This window comes from Equus przewalskii, chromosome 1 (assembly GCF_037783145.1).
Source record: "Equus przewalskii isolate Varuska chromosome 1, EquPr2, whole genome shotgun sequence".
Classification (NCBI taxonomy): domain Eukaryota; kingdom Metazoa; phylum Chordata; class Mammalia; order Perissodactyla; family Equidae; genus Equus; species Equus przewalskii.
Window position 1 is genome coordinate 171,185,939 of NC_091831.1, and position 24,460 is coordinate 171,210,398.

Below are 24,460 nucleotides of genomic sequence, written 5' to 3' on the forward strand. Positions count from 1 at the left end.
AACAAAATGAAGTTTTGTAAAATGTCACCCTGGTACTGGTTAATAAAGACACATTTTTTATACTAATGATTTTAATTAAAGTAAAATACTAACTTGAATACTTTTTATTGAAACAGCCTGTTAAAAGAAATACCATGTCCAAATAGACGAATGTCATAAATATTCCAAGAAAACTTTCTTTATTTCTAGAGATTATATGGATTTAAAGTGGACTCCTACCCTCACCAAATCACACTTTCCATATTTGAGCTAAGTGAAACCAGAATTACTACTTCCTAATTTGGTCCTATTGCTTCCAAAACTCCAATAAACCAGCACACTTGCTGTGTTCAGTAGGCATATGAACTGTTTTATTTAGACCATTTCTAGGGATTCTGCTTCAAAAGGTTTTACATGCAGCATTCAAGTTTATCTTAATGAATACAGTCTAGTCTTTGAGAGGTCATGTCTCATCGAGGTCTGTAGAGTTTTCATTGTCATTTGCAACAAGGGCTTCTCTGTTCTCATAAGTCCAGAAGCCATTCAGATCAATTAGAATGGTGGTGACTGTGTCTCCTTGATTACTGTTGATTAAATCCTGAAGAGAGATTTTCAAAGGATCCTTTGGTTTTACCATGTCAAAGATTTCATCCTTTGAGAGAGAAAAAAATACAATGAAATATAGTATCTGGTTCACTTAATTTCTGTCACACAGCGATCTACAATTCAGGGCAGACACTTGAGCTTATGTGAAATTTTTTGTTCCAACTTTTGCTTTGCCATTTAACAGACAGCAGTCTCCTTTTCTCTATGTACAAGCACAGAATTTTATTGGAAGATTCCTTAGGTATGTGATAGCTACCCCTCATTTATAGAAGAAACAGGCTCAGAGTTTAATCCAAGCTACATAGCTAATTAGTGGCAAAACTATCTAACACAGTGTTCTTTGAATAACTACGTATACTTTTCTGTTGTCTTCTAATTGGTGGTAAAGCAAGGCCTTGATTTAAGTGCACACTCAGCTCAAAGGAAAAACTTAAATGCTTCAGAGCTAAGACAGTGACAAAGCTTCATTTCCAAAATTGATGTCAACCTTTTACTCTGGACTGTGGGGTGGGGGGTTAAGTATTAAAGAATTAGTCATCCAGAATGACACTAAATTGTGCTAAAATTTACTGGAATAGACGAAAGAGTCTCGTCTACATTATGAAGTGTACTGTATGAATACTTACATGGAATTAGTACATGTTTTCTAATCTTTTTGTAGTAAAATTACTCTGAGTATAACATGTAAGGAGGCAAATTACATTTTTAAAAGATTAGAACAATTCAGGTAAATGAAATGTATGAACTTTTATTCTTGTATGTTTGTGAAATTTCCTTTTCTAGGTTAGTGGCAACTTAAAATTACTAATTCTTAAGTTGCCTGTTGCATAGTTTCAAATTTGTCTCATTTCTATTAAACTAAAATAGCCCTTTATCTTATACTCGGTTAAGATTAGATGGGTTATTTTATTACATTACTCAACCTAAACTTGAATTGGTACTGGATACCCAATGTTTTTCATAGCTGGTGAATGTCTGATTACTAAAATGCTAAACAGCAGCATATATTTCAAATGGTAGTTTTCATATTGTAGGACTGATGTCTCCTTAACCAATACCAAAGCAAGCAAGCCCTTTGAAGTAGCAGACTGAAAAAGTGCCTGAACCTAAATAGTTCCCAAGTTAAAAACTCAGTTTACAGTGGAATAGACTGCCAAAGGATGCAGGCTATATTGATTCTCTTAATTTTCACTCAAAATGAATGAATGCTTCCAATGAGAACACAAGGCTGACAATGCTAAAATCATAAACTACACAAATTAGTCCTAGTCTCAGTTTCTAATGATTTAAATATCAATTCAGAATAAATAACAGCAAATATTTGATTTGGTTCAGTACTTCATTGTTCATAAGTTGCTTTCATAGAAAATTTCATTTAATATAAGTGATTATCTGATGTTATGCAAATTAAAGGAAAAAGTAACCTTGACGTCTTGAAATGAGACAGGATCTTGTCCATGGATTTTCATTAGTTCCTGTATGGCCTGTATTTAGTAGAAATAAATCTGTAAATAAAAAATAAAATATACAACAGCCCCCTCTTCTGTCCCACAGCCCCTTTCTAGTTCCACTTCCTTTCCTATCAGACCACAAGCCTCACTGTTTCAACTGCTCTTACCAATATTCTCAACTTCCTTGACCATGTTTCACATCCATTCAGTAGAACCTAAACACTGGATTAGTGTAACCATCAACCTTTCTAGACCTACTTTAGTTATTAAGAACTTCAGGAAGAAAGTATACAAGACTACAGATTATTGCTGCTACGGAGGAATCGTCTCCACCTCAGGTGGGCCTTTAACGTGGCCTAGCAATTATTCTCTTACGACTTGTTCCTCTCATTTTCCAGAAACGCTGTTCATACCTTCACCATCTTTAAGACATTCACTCCACCACCTCCCCTCCGACCCTACACTCGGCCTTCTACCTGACAGAAAAAAAATAGAGGTAAACTACCCCTGAACTCTTTTATAAGCTTTAACGAAAACTACTGACTGAAGAAACTACTGTGATCCAGCTGGACTAATAAATATTTTAGCTGAGAGTCATTCAGTGGAAAATGTGAAGCTTTTATAAAATTCTTGGTAAACAGTCAACTAAATATGTTCCAAGTACCTCCTCTGTGTGTGCTGCCACTGATGGAGTGCACAGGGAATGTCTCTGAAGTAGATGAGAATCTCTGAGTACACTCAGCTAGTAGAGCAGTGGACCTGGATAGCATGACCTAGAGTGCACCATCCAGGCCCAGCTTGATCACTAGGATGGTGATGTACAAAGGCTCTATGAATGGCCCAGGATTGCAGGGCTCAGCACCAGTAACTTCTTACCTTAGTCCATACAACCAAGCCTAAATAACTTTGGTAAAGTAAATGTGTGTATGAAATATTTTCAATGTATTTAATAAATAAAATTTAGTATGGTAGGAGTAGAAGATACTATAAAGCAACCTTTTTAAAAGGGGTTAAGTGTTTAATTTCAAAAGATATATTTACTGTTTTCCTAAAACTGAATTTTCATTTAATAGGTCTGTCTACAGTGGGGGCATTCCTATGATGGGGTGGTGTTATCTTAATACCCAGGATTCATGGGTTTGGATCCCCAGTGAGGACCTACACACAGCTCATCAAGCCATGCAGTGGTGGTGTCCCACATACTGAAGAGGGAAAGATGGCACAGATGTTAGCTCAGGGACAATCTTCCTTAAGCAAAAAGAAAGATTAGCAATGGATGTTAGCTCAGGGCCAGTCTTCCTCATAAAAAAAAATATATATATATATATATATATATATAAAAAACACAAATCTAAAAACATACTTGATTTCCATCTGAAATCTGTTATGTAAACCCTTTTGTTAAATTTAAATATCACGTTAGATAAAATTGTCACTGAGTAAACCAAATGGTATAACATAATTTAAGGAACAATGACTCATTTACACACAAGACTTACCCTAAAGAAATAATTAAGGGAAAAGACATTCAGATAGCCTTTGTTCTCAATATCAAGCAATTTGAAGATATACTGCAGAGCTGCAGGTTCTTTTCGGTTTTCTAACGCAAGGACAAAGTCCAGGTAGGTCTTATAGTCCTATAGGGAAAAAGGTGACTTGCATTAGAGACCTTATTTGGAATTAACTTATCAAGTAACTATCTGATGATATGAAGCTATTTTGCAGTCAAAGGTGGCAATTTATTTTAACATGAAATGAGATCCATTTGTATACATAACACTGGTTTTCAGGAATTCTATGTAGCATTTCATCTGCACAGGACAGTTGTGGAGACTTGGCTCATTTGCTGAGGAGCAAGATTTGCTGTGCGTTTAAACCATAATTTTCTTTCGCTTTGTTTTTGAAATGGACAGGACAGTGATTAAGCTATTGTACATTGCCAGTAAATTTATATCTTCATTTCACTGTGGCCATTTTGAAAAACAACTTTATCTGGAATGAAGAGAACAGTACATTTACCTAGCTGTTTTGAAATATTGTTTAAAAATTTTAAATCAGATGATTTCCAATAAGAAGTCACCTTAAAACTGCCAGATACTCTACAGTGAACTGCCATTGTTCTCATCCATAAAAAAGGCAAGAGTACAAAGAAGGCTAGAAAGACGAAGGGAACAAAGCTTTCTTTCCGGAAAAGGGATGGTCACAGATTACTTTTTTTTTTGCATGGTGAAAAGTAGTAAAACACTTGGGAGATTCTTCTCACTTAGAAAAAAATTTTATACTCTTGGAACAGATGTGTTTAGGCTAAGATTAAGAATTCCTTTCCGCATAAATTGCAGTATAAAGAGCTGGAGAGATGCAGCCTCATCGTGGTCTAACTCCAGCACAGCTGTAGCCTCTAACTTTCTTTATTCCCCAGAAGTCGTTAGTAACCACAAGCTCCGCACTGGCCACTGGCAGACAGCTGTGCAGTCATGCGGCAGTTTCTGTGCCTCTTTCCCCTTTTCCTTTGCAGCTGGCTAACAATAGTATTACTCAGAAAACCAGTTAAAGCTAAATCATAAAACCTAAAACTCTGATTCTCTTCTGACAATATGACCATCACTGGTTTGGGAAATTTATGAGATCCTTAACACATGTTTTTAATACAAAGAATGGTGATTTTAAAATGCTGTTTAGAATTTTCTTCTTAAGTATTTTGCATTGTTGTGATAAAAGGACAGGTGCAGGTTAGTCAATCTTTAGCTACTAATATAGCCACTTATAGACAGTAAGACAACCTGATTCTTAGATTTCAATTATGGCATGTGTGGTACTATCTGGCCTGGTAATTTAATGAATGAATCATTTATAGTCATGTGGCACATAACGACAGACTGCATATGGGACGGTGGTGCCATAAGATTAGTACCGTATAGCCTAGGTGTGTAGTAGGCTATACCATGTATGTTTGTGTAAGTACACTCTATGATGTCTACACCACAAAATTGCCTAATGATGCATTTTGCAGAACATGTCCCCATCATTAAGCAATGAATGATTGCATATGAAAACAGTCAACAGGATTTGCTAGTTTTTCAGGTTTTTTTTCTTTCTAGTCCATGCTCCTCTACAATAGGTGCACTGACAATGAAGTGAACAAAATATTAAAATCTTCTATTTGGCCTGAGTTCCTAAGGGAAGAAATGTTTTTAAACAAATTTACCTTAAGATCAAAGGTTCCAAATCTCAAGTAATTTAATCAGTTCACACCTTTTAAAGATACTGTTACACACTGATATAAAAATAATGCTGTATCACAGCAAGAAAAAGGCTTTTGGAAATTGTCAGAGCCTAAATTTTTAAAACTTATCCGAGATTTAAACTACTACCATTTCTCCATCATAAGTGAGACACTCCTGGAAAACACGGTCTAAGAAGACATTGGTCATGGTGGCTGTTCCATAGCGGGAGAGTTCTTCTTTACTGAGCATGCCATTGTGATCCTTATCGAGATTCAAATACTGGCCTTGGGAATAAAGATGATAAAAGACACGTATGACCAAAATAAAATTCTAATTAAAAGAGAAAAGAATAAACACTAACAAAAAGTTCAAATTGGTTAGTATCTTGATTTTCAAACAAATCACGTTGTAGTTAGGGTAGTACCCTAACATCAGCTGTCCCTGTGACCTCGGTCAGAACAAGTGTTAAGCCAGAACTGCTCACAGAAAACCCATCACGAAGGTCATGGCCTTTGGGCTATCTCACTTTCATCATCATTTGTTTTCAGTTTGCAACTTTTAGGACTTTCCTAGGTTTCTAAATTAGATGGAGGTGGGGATCAACAAAAACCACTGAAATGCTGGCACTTGAAAGCAGAAGGCAAAGATCCCAAAATGAGTCAGAAGACCACCCAACAGAGTAATGTAACAGATTAACGAAATTCCAGAAAAGAACAAACCAGGCCCTAGAACCCCTCCCTCTGTGGTGCATAAGAGCAGCATTTTATCACAATGCAAGGCCATAGCTGATGTTCCTAATGATGCCCTGAGACAACAAGAAAGGATCACATTACATTCTGTATGTTCTACTAAAGAGTTAGAAACTACAGTAACTCCAAAACAGTTACACAAATTTAAAACGTCGGTATTTAAACAAGTAATTTTTAGTAATCTAGAATACTAGCTCTTAAGTTAGAATACTTTGATCTTAAGGTAAATAAGCCTATGCATAAAACTGTCCTTTGAACACCAATTAACTGAGGACAGGATAATTCGAATTTTACCATAATAGGAACATACCATAAACCCTTAGGGCAGAAGGAGCAGAAAACCAATTTGTTTCTTGACTCTCCTTGGACAGTTCCTCATCCCTTAACTAAATGAACACAGAGACATAATTAAAAGATAGCAACTGTCAAGTGGTATAATTAAGTAGTTTAAAAAACATATTTACCTCCAATAAATCATCTAGGAAGCTGCATGCTAAAATATCTTGAATTTTTATCTTCCCTTTAAAGAATATAAAGACACAATTATTTAATTTCATTTTAAAACAAGACCACCTCAATTTTACAACACTATTATTTTAGAACAGCAACCACTCAATTGATACTTTATTTTTACTTTTTTCAAAACAGCATTCAGAACTCAATGAACACTGGTGCTGTTTTTCCTTTTTCCTCCCTAAGCCCCAGTCCACAGTTGTGTATCCTAGTTGTTGGCCCTTCTAGTTCTGTGTGGGACGCCGCCACAGCATGTCTTGATGAGCTGCTTGCCAGGATCTGAACTGGCAAACCCCACGATGCTGAAGCGGCGCGCACAAACTTAACCACTATGCCACTGCGCTGGCCGCTCAATTGATATTTTAAAGCTTCCTGGCTCTTATGCTCAAAGTGCTTATTATATATTGTTATGAAAAGGGAATCCTGCAGGGAACACTTAGTAAAATCTCTAATTCATATGTCTACCTGTATACCCCCAAATATATAAATTCAATTGATAAATTCTTTCCAAAATTACACTGATATCAGATTCCCAGAAAAGTTATGTTGAGTATTGTGGCTATGCATATGATACTGCTAGTAATCAAACAAGGAGAATGTGTCCATTTTTCTTTGGCAGTTTCTGGAATAGGAAACAATACAAAGGCGTGGTTAAGAGCAGACAGATGGGAATTTAAATCCATTTCTAGATATGTAATCTAGCTAAGTCTCAGTTGCCTCGCACATAAAATGTGGACAATAAAAATAATGCCTTCCTTATGAAATTATGAGAAGGAAATGAAAGAATCCTTGTAAAATGATTAGCACGATACTTGGTATACAATCAACAGTCAAACTGTTGGCTATGATTATTTTGTAAACTTTGAAGGGAAAAGATGAGTATGTGCTTATAATGGAGGCGTTTAAAAGAGATTGTCAGCCACCATGTAGTGTGATGGACTTACAGCTGGATTTTCATGGACACGAGGAGACTCAAGGACTTTGATGTGGGCCTTCTGTCCCTTCCTCTGCCCCAGTGACATGTATTTAAATCTAGCAGGTTAGAACAGTTGACAAAGTGTACTGCTAATGAGGCCAAATTTACTCATCTGATCCTCATAGGGACGGACAGTTAACTCGAGAACGAGAAAAATACATTATGGCTAAATGGTTCTCCTATCTCCCAATTCATATTTTTCATCAAAAAGAACAATTATCCATTAGATGACTTATCAGGGATAGCAAATTATATCAGAATAACTGGCTTCTTAGAACTGAAAAGAGTCACAGATTACCCAGTTCAGACTTTTAGAGATGAAGACACTGTAGGATGTTAGGTGACGTGCCCACTGTCACAGCTGGTTATGGTCAGTGCAAGTAAGTCATAAATGATCTTTATGTATTAATGGCAATGACATGGGAAAATAAATAAATGACATTTCCAATACTTTTCTCTAGTTATTAAAATTTATAAGTAATAATATCCTTGTAACATATAAGTTTGATAGGATTTCTTTTACCTGTTCTTAGAGGGTCTAAAAAGAAGAAGAATTTCCTAACTGCTGTACAAACATAAAAAGAGTAAAAAGATTTTTCCAGCCCATCTAATTGTGGCAAAGTCGGGATAAGTTCCAGTATGTAGTTTTCTAAATCCTGAAAGAACAAAACAAAACTTTAAAGTGTTAAATGTCTGATCTTGTTTCTTCATTACACAATGGAATAGAATTTCAGTCCTAAAAATTATTCAGCATTAATACTATATTAATGATGAAATAAATTCAGAACTATGTTAGTGGTGAAACTATTTTATATTAAACTTATTTCTACTAATTTACTTCTTTTTAAATTTTAACATATTTTTGAATAGGTAATACATTCTACACAGTTCCAAATTCAAAAGGAACAAAAAAGTAGTCACTGAAAAATCTCCTTCTCACCTGTTTCCTCTCCCCAGAGCTAACCTGTATCATCAACTTCTGATGTATCTTTCCAAAGATAACTGGTGCACATACAAGCCAATACATACATGTTTATTTCTCCTCCTCTCTTTACGCAAGATGCAGTGGCATACCATGCAAATTCTTCTGTGTCTTGCTTTTATCATTTAATATACTCTGTGGTGATTCCATATTGGCTTTCAAAGAGCTTCTACTTTCTTTAAATAGCTAAGTATTATTTCATTGTATGGATGTACCATAATCTATTTAGCCAGTCTTCTATTGATGGACATTTAGGTTTGTTCTAACGTGTTGCTACACTAAAAACAACATTATAGGGCTAATTTTTCATTCATAGATATTATGGGAGAATATAGGATATAATTTCTGTCAAGTAGAACTGCTAGGTCAAAGCATATGCACATTTCTAATTTTGATAGACGCTGGCAAACCTCCCACCTTCCCGTAAAGGCCACATCCATCCTACACTCCCCCAGCAATGTGAAGGCTATACCAACAGTTCCTAAACTGTACCCCACGAGGCCACAGTTAACCTACGGGCGTGCAGCAGGATATTTTAAATTTTTGAGGGAAACATATCAACATGTGTTGGACACTGCACGACAGATGTCACTATGAGTTAGAGCTATGAGCTCAAGGTAGTTCACATTTTCAACATTAGACGAAATACATTCCTCTTGATGACACCAGTCTTTGCAAAGCTAGGTTTTTGGTGGTTGCTGTGATAAAGCAAGTACCACCCGAAAATTAGTGCGGAAGAGGAACTGAGGATGACTGTGTCGAATCTAATTCTCAGGTATGAGTAGCTGTACAGTGCCCCATGGGCACACACATTCCGTTAGTAATTGTTATTTAAGAATAAAGTAAAAATATCATTTTAATTGTATTATTTTTTTCAAATGGCTAATAGAATATTAAGTTTAATGGACACTTTCATTAAATTGTTTAGAACTAGGGTTAATAAATGGAACTATTTCTTTTGGCCTAGAGGTACTATGAAAAAATTATTGAGACAATAAGGGCACCATAAACTGAAAAAGTTTGGGAAACCTCAGCCTCTTTGACATTCTTTCATTAAAAAGATTATAAAACTTTTTGCTCTTTGTCAACCTGATAGTGTAGATCTATTTGGCATTTGTCATATTAAGTGAAGTTAACATTTTTTCGTCTGATTAAGAAGCGTGTGTATTTTGCTTTCTGCAAACTATTGACATCCTTTGCCCAGTTTTATATTGGGTTAGCAGCTACTTTCTTCTTGATTTCTAGGAACTGTTTATACATTAGGATAATTGGCCATTTGTCTCTGACTGAGTTTCAGGTATTTTTCCTGGCTTCTTGTTTTCTCTTAACTTTATGATGGTCTTTGCTCTACAGATTTTTTTGTTTTAATTTAGCTGAATTTATTCATTGATTTTCAGACTTCTGAGTTTTGTCCTACTTAGAAAGGCTTTCCCTTTTCCAGGATTATATATTTAAAAGCCTCTCATGGTTTCATTTTGTTACTTTTGCTTTAGCACGTTGTAAAGTATAATGCTTCTGGGTGATCTGAGATACTTTATAACTTAAGTTGTAGAACACACAGACGGCAACTCAAACTTGATGTGTCCAAAAAGGGACTCTTACCATCCCCAACCCTGGTCCTCACCCATTTTTCCCTATTCCAGCAGTTGTTCAAAATAAAAATCTAAAACTCATCTTTGGTTCCTACCTTAACTTCACGAAGGCCCCTACGGCTTACCCCCAACATCGAATTCAACAGCAAATTTGCGGGGGCATGTGCGTCCAAAAGATATATTGAATTAATCTATTACTTGCTTTTTATACAGCCATCACCCTGGTCTGGGCAGCTGTCATCTCTCACCTGGACTGCTGCAGCAGCCTCCTAACTATTCCTTCTTTATTCTAGGCTCTTACAATCCATTCTCCAAACAACATCCAGAGTGATCTTTTAAAATGTAAACCATATCCTGACAGATTCAGCTTAAATCTTCTAATGGCTTCCCATTAATCTCAAAATAAAATCCAAACTCCTTCCTATGGCCTAAAAGACCCTCCAGGTGGCCCCTGCCTGCTTCTCCAACTTCATCTCCTGTCACTCTAACCCTTGCTCATATGCCCTAGCCACACTGGCTTCCTTCTGTTCCCAGAGCAAGTCAGGTTTAACTTCGCTTTGGGGACACTGAATTGCCGTTCCCTCTAGAATGACATCTTCATAAGGCCAGCATCTTTTTCATCCTTTATGGCTAAAACGCAATCACTATCTCAAAAAGGCACCCCTTCCATCTTATCTGAAATAGCCCCCAACCCCTGTCAGACTCTCCCACTACCCTATTTTATTGTCTCCATGGAACTTGTCACTATTTGAAATTATCTTGCTTATAATTTAGTGTCTGCCTCCCCACTCTGCTAGAAAAAAAGCTCCGTAAGAGTAAGGCTCAGAATACCTGGCACAAATTGTCTGCTAAGTGCTTACTTAGTAAGTGAATGAAAGTTTGCCTACGCTACTCAAATTATAGAAGTTCGCTCTGGAAATCACTGTCTTAAATAAGGAAGACAAAGTCTTGTTTCAAAAGGCAAAGTGGCAAGGTTGGGAGAAATATTTCTTTTCTTTGAGAGAAATGTTTTCTTTTGTTGAGAGAAGGTAAAACAACTCTCTTTTAAACACACTACAGAGATAAACTGTTACTTTTCTTTCTCCTTCCCACCTCCCTCTGTCAACTTTTACTGCGATTCATGCAGAGGGAAGACAAACAGTAAAGGGCAAGTGTGTTTTGTAAACCGAGTGACTACTGACAAGAATTCCCAGAGCTACAGAAGTACTCCAAGATCTGACCTGAATTAAGTATCAACAGGTGGCTAGTATGTCTTCCTTGCTAGGTCTCTTGATGGATACGAGCAAAAACCTTTTACTGTCAAGTTGATCTGACCTTAAAGGACAAGAATGGTACTGTGTCCCGAGAAAGGTTTGAGTTTTTTTTGTGGTTTTTTTTTTTTTTTTTTTTTGGTGAAGAAGATGGTCCCCCTAGAAATGTAAATGTTCAGTGTGAGCTAACAGATTCTCTCTACAGAAATCGGGATAAAACAGACTGCAACAAATTATAACAGGAAACAAACTATAACAGGGAATTTGCATTTCTTTAAATTGCATATTTGAATATTTAAGTGATTAATTAACCTGGTTCATATTTATGCCTAATTCCCTTCCCCTTTCCCCCACAACCTTAAAAAGGGCTCCATATTTGGGAAAAAAGTGTGTGGTGAAAAGAAGCACGTCCATATAGTTTAGACACCCACAGTTACAAGAAGTATAGTCATTTGGATCATGAGGCTATAATTCTCTGTTGATAACGTGGCCTAACCATATTAATATCCAATGGGAAATAAACAGCCTCTTGGGACTGGCCTTACAACCCACACCTACAGGTAGGAACGTGGTCACATTGTTTTACTCTTATATTTCCTAAAAAAGAAAGAAGAAATTCCTGGCCCTTACATTTTAAAATAGTCATACACTGATAACACTTACGAATAACCAACAGTTTTTCACTATTTCTTCAGTGATTTTTTAATCCTATTAAAACACGACACTCTTTTTATTTTGTCCTTTAAAAGCGTTGTAAGGGTTGAGAAAAAGAATCTAAAAAGGAATTTTTGTGGTCAATATACATTAAAAAAAATTTTAGTAACACGTTATTTGTAAAAACAAAAACAGAGTAACAAAAACAAACTAAGAATCACCTATAATCCCAACACCCAGTGATAACCACTGTTAACATTTTGATGTCTATAGTAGTTACTAAAGTAGGTTAATACTTACAGATTCCCGAAGGTACCCTTGTCCAGCAACATCATATAGACTGAGTCCTATTCTTGTTTGATGAAGCCAAACTTATAAGAAACAAGAAAATAAAATGTAAGTATTAAGATCTATCCTTTAGCATATAAATGGACAAAAGGAGATAAAGAGCCAGATTAGAGGGACAAGCTAATCTAATAACTCTAAAACACATCTCTTCTCACACATACTTATTCATTAACCCAAAAATTACTCGAGACAAAACATGCCAGAGAATTAACGGCAGATATCAACAGTTCTACCATGTCTACAGCAACAACGGTGGCGCCCTCGAAGATATTGTTCTTTACCTATTAAACTCGTGTTCCACCAAACAGGGACAGTGAGTGTAATGTTACGCCTTCACGAAAGCTGCTTTTATTCTACTGAGGTTAATTACTGCAACCAAATATTACTTAAAGATGGTACACAGAGGACTTCACAGATCATTATGGAACTTATAGGAATCATAGCTACTCCAAGTTGTTTAATACAAACTTCCTTGAATCTGATGCTATAGTTGTGAGTTCGAAACTATCCTCTCAGGCAACTCAACCTGTAATATATTGGTGAAATAAAATTACCAGTGAATTAAAATTATTTCAAATCACCATACATTAAAACTCTTAGTTTAGCTTTTGGTATATCCAGTTAGTTAGTATCTTTAGGAAACATGAGGTTTTTGTTTTATTTGTTTCTTATAATAATGAACCCAAATTTACGGTAGAAAATCTCAGCTCCAGTAAGTTCCAGGAGAGAATCATAACTATAAGAAAACAAATCTTGGTCAAAAGAAAGAAATTCTGCTCTGCAAACTTACTAAGAGAGTTGTTGCACCTGGAAGGGATTCAACTTTGCATAAAAGCACGGACCACAACCCTCCCTGACTCCCAGACAGGGGGAGGGCAAGCACAGGGGAAACAAAGTCACCTTTTCTCATCACGTAGTTAAAGAACTGCATGATGGAAATTCTTCCATAAGAATCTGTATGAAGGAGTTTAGCAAAGACTTTTGCTGTGAAAAACTGCCTAACGAAAGGAAATAAGGATTAGAGTCATTTTCCAACATAATATAGAAATGACTTCTATGAATTAGCAAATAGTATAAATTCAAACAATTAAAAATCAAAGTGATAAAAAAAGTGAGAACTAGAGTTCAAAACTTAAAATATTAAGTCATACATCTTCGCATTCTATTGTCTTAAGAATGAAAGCCTATAGTATTGTAAATAATTATTTCTTTTATTGTTTTTTTTTTTGCAAGGAAAGATTCACCCTAAGCTAATATCTGTTGCCAATCTTCCTCTTTTTTTTCCCCTCCTTCTCAAAGCCCCAGTGCATGGCTGTATATCCTAGTTGTAAGTCATTCTAGTTCTTCTATGTGAGCCGCTGCCACAGCATGGCTACTGACAGACAGGTGATGTGGCTCCACGACCAGGAAGCGAACCCAAGCCACCAAAGTGGTGAGCGCTGAACTTTAACCACCAGGCCATCAGGGCTGGCTCATGTTATTTCTTTTAATAACTTCATACCAATGTGGTTTTCTTGATTGTAAATAATTTTATAAAACTTCATCAGTAACTCAAATTGGCTCAAGTTGTCATACCATTGACTTAAATTTTCATTAACATTTACTTGAGGCATTTAAAATGCTTAATGTAACATACTCTTTCGTTAATTATATTATTCTTACTTGCACTTTGGTCCAGCTTTTTCACCAACCTTCAAAAAATTTTCATAATTAATCATTGCTTCCTCTCCAATCATAGGTGGTGTCTGGTGCTTGTCCAGCAAAAACCATAAATTCTTAGGAGAATTGCAGAAATGAAGATGTTATAATTAACAGAATAAAATTTAAAAAGCTAGTTAAATGTGTTATTTCCATTAAAATGATAGTCTGATAGCAGAGAGTTAATACTAAGATGAATCTCATCCTCTATTATCCTTGTGATTATTAATAACATAATAAAATAAATAATAAAAATAATAGCTATAATAAGAAAAATAGCTCAATAAAAATAGCTGGCATATACTGAGTGCTTCCTAAGTTCTAAAGTTTTCATATATAGTACCTCTTTAATCCACATAATTGTATGATGTAGATACTGTCATCCCTCCTTTACAGATAGGAACTGAAGCACAGAAACGTTAAGTCCATTGCCCAACACGGAGCAGGGCTGGGAGTGAACTCCTGCAGTCTGACCCTACAGTGATGGTTCTCAACTTTGGCCTCATGTTAATATCACCTAGGGACTTAAAAAGCAAAACAACACTACCCTTGGGAGACTGGACCCCTGCAAGCTCTGCAGCTGGTTCTGGTGGAACCATCGCTCCAGAGCCTGTGCTCTCACCCACTCTGCAGCACCGGCCCCATTAAGGCCCCTGAGTCCCTGTGTGACATAAGAGAACTAGGAAATGGCTAACATGCAAAGCAACCTTTGATTCCATTCTTACCTGTAACTCTTCATTATCTAACAGTTCTCTGCTTTTCCTTTGCAGAAAGACGGCTCTGGATTCCTCTCTTAATTTCTGTAGTAAGACTTCATCTTCAGCTGGCAGCTAAAAATACATTGTAGAGTTAATTTCTATACTTAAATTCTAGACTATTGGATTATGTAAAATGTACTGGGTCTCATAAAATAACTATGTATGCCACTGCCTGAAATTACTTTTTGTATCTCAATTTTGCTTAACTTCAAATAATGACTCATTTAAAAAGTTCATTTAACAAAAAGAGATCCACAGAGAATTCAGTGGTCAGTAAGGCCAGGTCCCTGCCTGCAAAAAGCTAACAGTCTAGCCCAAGTTTCATTTTATATTCTTAGAGCACTGTTTGCACTATAACCTAAGACTGATGTAGAATTAAATTAGGACCAGCTGAAGATCGACAGTCTTAGCAAAGCATGCCTTTTGAGACCAGATCTCCTTACTTCTTGGAGATGGTCAAGCCAGTGTCTCTTACGTTGACCTCCAAGGCAGAGGGTCTGCCCAGTGGGGTGACTTCCATAAGCAAGGCTTTAAAGTTACTCATTCCACTTGACTTCAAACAATTTGCTTTGAGGTTTTCTTCTTCCTTTTTTACACCTTTGCCTCCTTAAATGTAGCTAAGTAACCCGTAGTCCAAACTGGGGGTTATGGTTTTCCCTTTTCATTTCCAAGAACTAAGATGCCATCCCTCCCATCACAACGAATGGAGAAGGAAGAAACATTAGGAGAGGCTGGGGCTCAGACTGGGATTGTGCTCCAAGGAGAGCAGTGGTGACCAAAGATGACAGGCAGTTACTCTGAAGCAGTGGACAGCAAGCAGGAGAGGGAGAAGAGACAAGGGAAAGAATGTCTCACAAATCCACATCTGCAGACCAGAACCACCTGGGCTCTGGCAGAGGTCAGAGAGAAGGAAGAGACAGAAACGGGGAAAAGGGTCCCCTCAGGAACTGCAAGGTTAGTACTACAAGTATCAGAAAGTGAGTCCTGGGCTCAGGAGTGGGGTCACATCCGCATCTAAGGGCTGCTCCTGGGGTAGGGAGATACCCTATTTGATAATCCTGATTAAATGAGATGATGAGTATCATCTGCAGTGCTCTGAAATATGCAGGCGATCAGTAAATGCCAATTCCCTTCCCTCCCCTAGACTATGAAAAATCAGTTTTCTAGTTCCTGTTTAAGAAAACGGAAAATGCAAAAAAACAGGTAAATATGTGTGATGTGATCCCATTTTTGTTAAACACACACATGTGATCACAGAAATATGTGGAAAGATTCATGTAAAAATGTTTGTTTCCATCTCTGGGCAATGTTATGGGAAAACATCATCTAGTTTAGTTTTTTTTCCCTCTTTTCCATGACAAACGTGGATTAGTCATATAATGCTTAAAAGGCTGGGAGACATATAGTATTACAGAAAGCTTGCCAATAAAAATGGTTCACATGAAAAAAGTTTGTACTTGAAGAAATGCTACAATTATATGGATAATTCACTTATATTAATACCTCAGTCCTTAATGCAAGTGAAACAAAATGTTTACTTTCTTTGCAAATAATGTTATAATTAACTGAGTTTAGAAAGTAACAGGTTTAAGAGACATTCAGCGAAATTTCCAGTTAACTTTTCTATAGTGGTTACATTTTACGTAATACTGAACAGGTCTTATTCTTTTAGGTAGCCTTGAATGTCAGCTGGGAATAGCTTTCTTAAGGTGCTACTGTTTTATCTATAACTCTCTTCAAAGACTTCTTTACAGTTTCAGCACAAGGAAATATATAATTAAGTATAACTCCTTCACTTTCCCATTCTCAGTTTTTCAGTTTAGCCTTGAGCAAACGTTTTACACTGTATAACATGAGTAAAAGACAAAGTTAGAAATGGTGATCAGCCAAGTAAACCTGTCTTCTAAAGAGCCTGACAACATAATCCAATAGAATGCCTACTACTAATATCCATAAAAATGAGGAAGGAAGAAAGAAAAAGCCCATAGCTCAAAAAAGGGGGCAAGTAACTTTGTGTTCTTATATCAATTTATACAAAAACTCAAGATTTTATCAGCTCCAAGATAATGATAAGTTAGAACGAAAGGATAAATATATAAAATTTAACATATAGTTAATTTACTTATTTATAAAGTATAAGATTCTTATCCCATTTTAAAATTAAATTTCATTTATAAACTCTGTAAGACATTTGTTTAGATACCACTTACCCTGTAATAAAACCGAGGAATGGTCTTATAGAATTCATTTGTGTTTTTTCTACCTCCTTTCCATTCTGAGTAGTATTTGGTAAATAAATCCATTTCTTCCTCTTTTAATTCTTGTTCATTTTTTTTTTCTGTTAACAAAATAGATTAGGGGGGAAAGGCACTTTTAAAGTCAAACAACACTTTTCCTCAGGTCATCTATCTACTATAGTCTAATTACAGTGCAAAAAAGGCCTTCACAATCGGGCTGAGACACTGAACATCTACTATATCAACTTTCTTAAAATACCCAGAATCTTTCCTTCTTCCCCCCTCTCTCTTCAGTACCTTCAATTTCTTCATCTTTACTGGCTGTTCTTTAACTTACAAATACACTGAGGTCCTTCCCATCCCTCCAAAAAACCCCTTCCTTTCTACGTGCTGCTACACGACTCCTTCCTTCCTCATCCACTTTTTCAAATGAAAAGCCTACGTTGGCTATCTCTACTTTCTTACCTCTCATTCCCTCTTTATGCAATCCTGTTTCTGCTCTTACCGCTCTACAGACACTGTTCTTGCCAGGGCAACCAATGACCTAATTGCTTAGTTTAACAGACCTGTCCTTGATTTCCCTGTTAAATTTGATACTGTTGATCATTCTAACCTTTTCTTAGCTTTTATGAAACCGCACTCTGTTGATTCTCCTATTTTCTGGCCATTTCTTCTTTTTCATTAATCCTTTTTCCTCTATCATTTCAACTTTTGTAGTTTAAATTCTAAGTCCCAAACCTGTATCACCAACCCAGACATTGTTCTTGAACTCTAAACTCATAGATTCAAACAAAATATTTTCATCCTCATGTTCTAACAGTGCTAAAATAATTTTCCCCACCCCTCACCTTACTACTCTTCTCTAATCCATATTCCCATCTCAGTTAGTGGTACCACGATCCCTCCAGTCACCCAAGCCCAAATCCCAAGAGTCATTTTCATTATTTCATTCATTCTTTTTCATTCAACTATTCTAGGGACACACAAGTATATACGTGAGTGGATGTGTGCATATGTGCCCGTATATACATGCAGCTTTCAACAGTGTCAGAGAAAGCCTCACTGAGATGAAATTGAGCAAAAACAACCTGAAGAAGGTGAGGAAGCAGGCTATCCAGATATTCAGGGGGAAGTGCATTCCAGGCAGAGGAAGCAGCCTAGAGGGTTAGTAGGAGACGAGGGAAGGCAGATAGCAGGGAGCCAGGCCACTAGGTCACGTGAAAGACCTCGGCTTGTATTCTGGTGAGGGAGAGAGCCACCCTAAGCAACGGGACGGCTAATGCAGTAATCTAAGTGACAGATGGTGGTGGCTTGGAGCAGGGTGGCTGCAATGGAAGTGGTCATGAGTAACTATATTCTATATTTTCTTCTAAGTCCCAGGATGTGCTGATACACTGGGTGTGGGTATCAGAGAAAGAGAGCAGTCAAAGACATCTCCAAAGGTTTTGTGAGCACATGGGGTTGCCAGTAACTATGCTGGGGAAAACTATGAGACAGCAACTGAGGAAGGAGAGCAGGAGGTCAGTTTTGGATAAGTTAAGATTAAGGTATCGATTAGATGCAAGTGGCCGTGTCAAGTAGGCAATTAAATATAAGAATCTGGCATTTGGAAGGAGGTCCAGGCTACAGATAAAAATTTAGGAGACAATACAAATATACAGTATTTAAAGCCATAACACTGGATAACTTCACCATGAAGGTGAGTGTACACAGAGGATAGAAGCTGACCGAGGACTCCGCCTTGGGCGTTCCAATGTTAAGCTGTTGGGGAGAAGAGGAAGAGAAAGCAGAGACTGAGAAAGGTGACTGGTGAGGCAGGAGGAAAACTAAGAGTGTGTGTCTCCCAGAAACCAAGAGAAGAAACTGTGTGCAGGAGGAGAGAGAACTACCATGTCCTGGCAGGGACTGCTGGCGGGTCGAGTAAAGTGAGGACTGAAAACGGACCACGGGAACAACATGCAGACCAGGGATGACCTTGACAAGCACAGGTTTAACCCACAATTCTTTTCACAAGTGTTGCTATAACGGAAGCAGACAAATGAGGCATTGCTAGAGGCGGAAGTTAAGACAAGAAAGTTTCTTTCAGATGGGAAAATACCACTATGTTCACATACTGATGGGAATGACCAAGAAAGAAAACCTGATGCAGGAGAGGGGGGCAACTGCAGGAGTACATCCTTGAGTAGGCAAAAATGGCATGGGATCTGGCACACCAACGAAGGAAATAGCCTTAAACAGCAGTTCTACAACCAAATGCCTTAATTAATTTATCACCTCCTTCAACACTGAAGTGTAAGTTCTATGCTTTAGATGAGGAGTTTTTTTTTTTTTTGAGGAAGATTAGCCCTGAGCTAACATCTGCTGCCAATCCTCCTCTTTTTGCTGAGGAAGACTGGCCCTGAGCCAACATCCATATCCATCTTTCTCCACTTTATATGTGGGACGCCTACCACAGCATGGCTTGACACGCAGTGCCATGTCCGAACCCAGGATCCAAACCTGTGAACCCTGGGCCGCTGAGAAGTGGAACGTGCGAACTTAACCACGGCGCCACTGGGCCAGCCCCTAGATGAGGATTTTTGTCTGTTTTGTTTACTGCTATAACCTAGACCCGTACTTGGTGCATAATAGACAAGCAACGGAGTGGGTTTAAGAGTGAAGTGTAGGAGAAAGCACAAATAAAGGTAACTTTTTCAAGACCGTTTTCCTATAAGGAGTGCAGAGAAAGGTAACAAAAGCTGGAGAGGGATGTGAGATCAAATTTGGGGGGGGGGGGGTAGGTGAGGAATATTGCCCCTGAGCCAACATCTGTTGCCAATCTTCCACTTTTTGCTTGAGGAAGACTGTCCTTGAACTAATACCTGTGCCAATCTTCCTCTATTTTATATGTGGGACATGGCCACAGCATGGCTTGAAGAACAATGTGTATGTACATCCATGCCTGGGATCTGAACACGTGAATCCCAGGCCGCCAAAGCATGAACTCAACCACTACGCCACCGGCTGGTCCCAAGTTATTTTTTTTAAGATAGGGGATAGTACAGCATGTTTGTCAGAGCTGATGAAAATAATCCAGTAGAGAAGGAATATTTTATGAGGCATGAGAGAGAGAGTAAGGCCAGAGTGAAGGCAGTGAATAAAAGAAAGGGAACACGATCTAGTGTTGGAGGGGAGGAGCTTGGACGGTTGTCATCTTAACAGGAAGGGAGAGTGTATGGGCACCCATGGCGGGGGAAGGGGCTGACAGAATGGTAACGGGAACAGGTGAGGTTCTTCTTCGATTGCTTCCACTTTCTCAAATAAATATACACACAGGAGTCCATCAGCTGAAGGTAAGGAGTAGGCAGGACATATTGGGGGATTGGAGATCTGGTATGAGAAGTGCCTTACAATGTGGGACACTGACTGTCTAAGGAAACACGGAAGGAGACTAAATGAATGACTGAAACACCGACTTTAGGTGAGTGGACTTGAATTAAAAGAGACACTTCAGCTTGGTTCCGTTTTCCTCCAGCCACTGTGAGCGCCCTGGGTGCAGGTGTGGAAGAGGAAAGACAGCTGTAACCAGCTAGCTTAACAAGCAAGTGTGAAGGACGGGGAAATGGACAAGGAAAAAAGGATTATGAAATCTAATATGGATAAGGAGGGAAGTGAAAAGTGTGATAGTAAAAAGGCAGTAGGATCAATGGGTGATAGGTTCTGGTAGGACCCAAGAGTTGTTGGAGCCGGGGTTCTCAATTATTCCTCACAAGCCTCTGTCAAGACCACGCAAGTGAGCGGATAAGGCAGCTTTCCATTCCCGCAAATCCTTTCCCAGGGAAGGGTGGGTCTCACCTCCCTGGATCCCTCAACCTCAGTGTCCTCCGCCCCCTTTGTCAGGAGAGCTTTCAGAGGAGCGGAAGGCGCGGCTCCCGTCGCCGCCCCTCCCCGTTCTCCCCCCGCCTCTAGGAGTTCGGCTGGGCTGGCTCTGCGGGCGGCCCCTCCCAAACTCACTCTGTGGACCGGTGTCCGGCGCCGCTAACCGCCGGCGGAGAACTTCTTTCCAGTCCATGGCTGACTCCCGCGCAGCGCTTCCCGCATTTGCTGTTTACCAGCCGCTCCACCCCCTCCCAGCTCCGACGTCAAACGCCGTCCAGCCGCGCAAAGGTTAGGAGGGCCGCTCAGCCGCCATCTTGGACACGGGCGGAAGTGGGCGGAAAGAGGTCAGAACAATCCCTGTAGCCACTTCGGAGAATAACGCGATCACGCTGACAGCTGGGAAGCCGACGTGAAAGGGATGGAAAATGACTGTCTTTAAGGCAGCATCGCAACTTCACCAAGCCCGATTTTAAAGGCGCAGGATAAGGACGCCAGCCTTTTATTTCTTCACCTTGGGCCTTTGGCGCGTGTGCACCACGTGACTCAAGAGTCCTTTGGCTTTTCCGGCTCGAGGGAAGCTTTCTTCCTTCACAGTTTCTTTTCATTGTTCACTGCGGATATATGGAGGCCCTGGAGGTGCCCTGAAGGTAGCAGGCGCCTTGGACCTCTGCTCGCTTCTGCCACTAAAAACTTCAAAATCGCCTTTTTCTCGCAGCCAGGCTCGGTGGGACGCCTGCGCTCTGTCTGGTCCCGCCCCTGCGGCCGGGGCCGCCGCGGTGCATTGTGGACACGGTAGTTCCCGCCGCGTTGATGGCTGCGTTTAGCGTGAGTGCTGCGCGGAGTTGTTGAGTGAAGTGGACTTGGTTTGTAATCGGTTGGTACCCGGTGGGCCGTCCCCTTCGCGGCCCTCCCTTCCTTGCCTGAGCCGTTGGCTCGGCCCTCTCCCCGCCTCCCCCACTCCATTCCCTCCGCTGACGAGGTTGGCGCCTGGGGAGAGTTGGATGCAGGACCAGGGCCCCTAGACTGGCTATCGCCGCTGTCCTTGCTGCTGTGGGTCTGGGGTCGGGGGCTCCTGGGCGCGGTTTTCCCTTGTTCAGCAAGGCTCCCATGGGATCCAGCCCCTCTTCTAGGACAGTTGTGGTCCACGTGAGTCGACTGGGCTGTCCTCCTTGTGCTTTCTTCTCAGATTCGCGGACTGGAATGTAACAGGCACCGGAGGATCCCCGCCCTGTCATCTGGTTCTGGGGCTTGCGACTGAGGTTGGATGTCCCGGATCGTTGTCTAATGGAGAGAACTCACTAGACTTCGTTGCTGTTAAATAACCCCCAAAGCAGAACCTTGATTTGTCTGTGAGAGACAGAAAATCATCTTTTAAAAAGTTGTGCTTCGATTCTCCCCTCCCCACCCCCAATCTCTTAATTATGCTGTAAACGTAGGACTTTTGGAACGTCTCTCTCACTCTCTGGTGCTGATCCCACTGCAGAATGACTTTCTGTTTCACTGGTATCCGAAGCTTTCCTAAGCTTTGGAAGAGCAACCCATACCTTGGACTAGGCCCTGCACACTCTTCTGTCTGTCTCTTTCTCAAAGACTGTTATGGCATCAGGAACCAACAGAAGTGGTTTTCTCTTAAAACAGCATCTCCACAAAATACCAAAGCAGTGAATCTGCTGATTGCCAAAGCCCAATATCCCCGGAAAGGAGATAAGGGCAATAAGAAGCAAGTTTCTTCTGATTCTCCTCATCTTTTTGCAGCTGGAGCAGCTAAGAAAAGATCACAGATGAATCCTCAGAGTAAAGATCATGTCTTGTCACCTGTGAGGGACACTATTCAACTTCCAACGAAACCTTTGAATTCAGAGGAGTGGGATAAACTTAAAGAAGATTTCAAAGGAAAAGCTAATTTTGAAAATTGGATCAGCTCACAAATGGCTCACTGCCGTAGCTCTGTGGATGTGGCCAAATCTCTGCTAGCCTGGGTAGCTGCAAAGAACAATGGTATTATAGGCTATGATCTGCTGGTCAAGTATTTGTATCTTTGTGTCTTTCATAAGCAGACTTCGGAAGTTATTGACGTCTATGAAATCATGAAAACCAGATACAAGAGTTTAGAATCCGGAGGGAATAGTCTTCTCATCCGAGGATTAATCCATTCAGACAGGTGGAGGGAGGCCTTGCTGCTGTTAGAGGACATCAAAAAAGTAATGATCCCTTCGAAAAAGAACTATCATGACTGTATCCAGGGAGCCCTCCTGCATCAAGATGTAAAGACAGCTTGGGATTTGTATCAGGAACTGTTAGGTCATGATGTTGTTCCTATGTTGGAAACTTTAAAAGCCTTCTTTGATTTTGGAAAAGATATAAAAGATGATCAGTATTCAAACAAACTACTGGACATTCTTTTATATCTAAGAAATAATCAGCTGTATCCTGGGGAGTCATTTGCACATAGTATAAAAACGTGGTTTGAGAGGTAATTTTGATTTTCCTTTTTATGTATGTTTTTATTTTAGTACCTATATCTAAAAGTAGCCTCCTCCTTTTCTTTATTAGTTGCTGAGAATTACTCTATTCAGGTTATACTTTTTTCCATCTTTTGGTAAGATTTGTTTCCCCATTAAGACAAAATTTTCTTTCTCTTTAAAAAAAGTAGCATAAGCAAGTTGTACTAGTCTCTACTTGTTACGTAAAAGGGAAATTATAGAGCACTTGTAGATTTTATGTATTTTTTCCTTTTAGAAGGATCATTTATTTTGTTTTCTGAGGTATCTGGTATTATGTGAGTAGTTACCAATAGTACTGGTGGCTGGAGTTCACAGCAAGTAAATTGGAGCTGTCTTTGGATCATTTTAGTATTTTCAGAAGTTCTGAAACCTAGTAACTGGTATCGCTTGATTATGTATGTTCTGTTTAATCCATACATTTTATCCACTTGGATGCGCAGATTGGAATGGACAGAGGATCCTGATCAAACCTGATATGTAGGGTTAAAATGGAAAATCCTCATCCTTCCCCTTCATTTCTGATCTTTCCATCGTTCGACTGCTCCCTCCAAGGCTCTCTGCTTTACTTTTATTCATGTTACTGGCTACCTGCCTATTTATTGCTTCAGTCTTTTATTCTCTTATTTCTTCACCACTAATTTGCTTCAGGCACTTTCCTAAAAATTCATTCCTTTTCTCTATTTTTCTCTAGCTTTCCTGCTGTGTTATCTCTACAGAGCTTTGAAGTAGCAATCATGCTTAATTATCTTATTTAACAAATTTGTTGAATATCAGTGGAAGAGTTAGATTGTGAAAATCTTTGAATGACAAAGATTTTGGAGCGTCTCACATATAAAGTAGAGGAAGATGGGCACGGATGTTAGCTCAGGGCCAGGCTTCCTCAGCAAAAAGAGGAGGATTGGCAGCAGATGTTAGCTCAGGGCTAATCTTCCTCAAAAAAAAAGTAAAGAGTGCTGGTCTTGGAGTGGAGTTCTAGAAAGGTAACTGCCAACAGTGAAAAAAGAAGGTTGGAGAGGAATTAAGATTGGAAACAGGGAGATCTGTTGGGAGGGAATTGTAGGTTTGAATGAGAGATGATGAG

General features: G+C 39.1%; 2 protein-coding genes across 6 annotated transcripts in view; one reads left to right on the plus strand and one right to left on the minus strand.

Moving 5' to 3' along the window:
- Positions 1–328: 328 nt before the first annotated feature.
- PPP2R3C (protein phosphatase 2 regulatory subunit B''gamma) lies at positions 329–21,148 on the minus strand. Of its 3 annotated transcripts, none has more exons than XM_008512963.2 (13): positions 21,011–21,148; positions 16,991–17,118; positions 14,748–14,852; positions 13,987–14,099; positions 13,225–13,322; positions 12,277–12,347; positions 8,022–8,154; positions 6,474–6,529; positions 6,320–6,395; positions 5,408–5,544; positions 3,536–3,673; positions 2,010–2,069; positions 329–631 (listed from the first exon to the last, which is right to left on the minus strand). In XM_008512963.2, the coding sequence occupies exons 1-13, from the start codon at positions 21,066–21,068 to the stop codon at positions 443–445; spliced, it is 1,362 nt and encodes a 453-aa protein (XP_008511185.1). In that variant the 5' UTR covers positions 21,069–21,148; the 3' UTR covers positions 329–442. The 3 variants fall into 3 exon arrangements, with proteins under 3 accessions (XP_008511185.1, XP_070484931.1, XP_070484940.1); XM_070628830.1 differs by lacking the exon at positions 21,011–21,148 and adding an exon at positions 17,315–17,486; XM_070628839.1 differs by lacking the exons at positions 5,408–5,544; positions 6,320–6,395.
- A 34-nt stretch (positions 21,149–21,182) lies between these two features.
- Positions 21,183–24,460, plus strand: part of PRORP (protein only RNase P catalytic subunit) — a 115,514-nt gene continuing 112,236 nt past the window's right edge. Inside the window, exons 1-2 of one of the 3 annotated variants that reach the window (XM_008512956.2) lie at positions 21,183–21,700; positions 22,062–23,348. In XM_008512956.2, the coding sequence (XP_008511178.1) occupies positions 22,360–23,348 (989 nt within the window). In that variant the 5' untranslated portion in view covers positions 21,183–21,700; positions 22,062–22,359. Of the gene's footprint in view, positions 21,750–22,061; positions 23,349–24,460 lie in introns of all 3 variants that reach the window. The other 2 variants (XM_008512954.2, XM_008512955.2) reach the window with 2 other exon arrangements.

Excerpts from the sequence above, each read along its gene's own strand:
- PPP2R3C (XM_008512963.2), bottom strand. The coding sequence starts at position 21,068 with ATGGACTGGAAAGAAGTTCTCCGCCGGCGGTTAGCGGCGCCGGACACC. Across the intron at positions 13,323-13,986 it reads AAAGCTGGACCAAAGTGCAA|GCAGTTTTTCACAGCAAAAG; the intron begins GTAAGAATAATA and ends TCCTTTCGTTAG. Across the intron at positions 632-2,009 it reads TCTCATTTCAAGACGTCAAG|GATGAAATCTTTGACATGGT; the intron begins GTTACTTTTTCC and ends TCTCTCTCAAAG.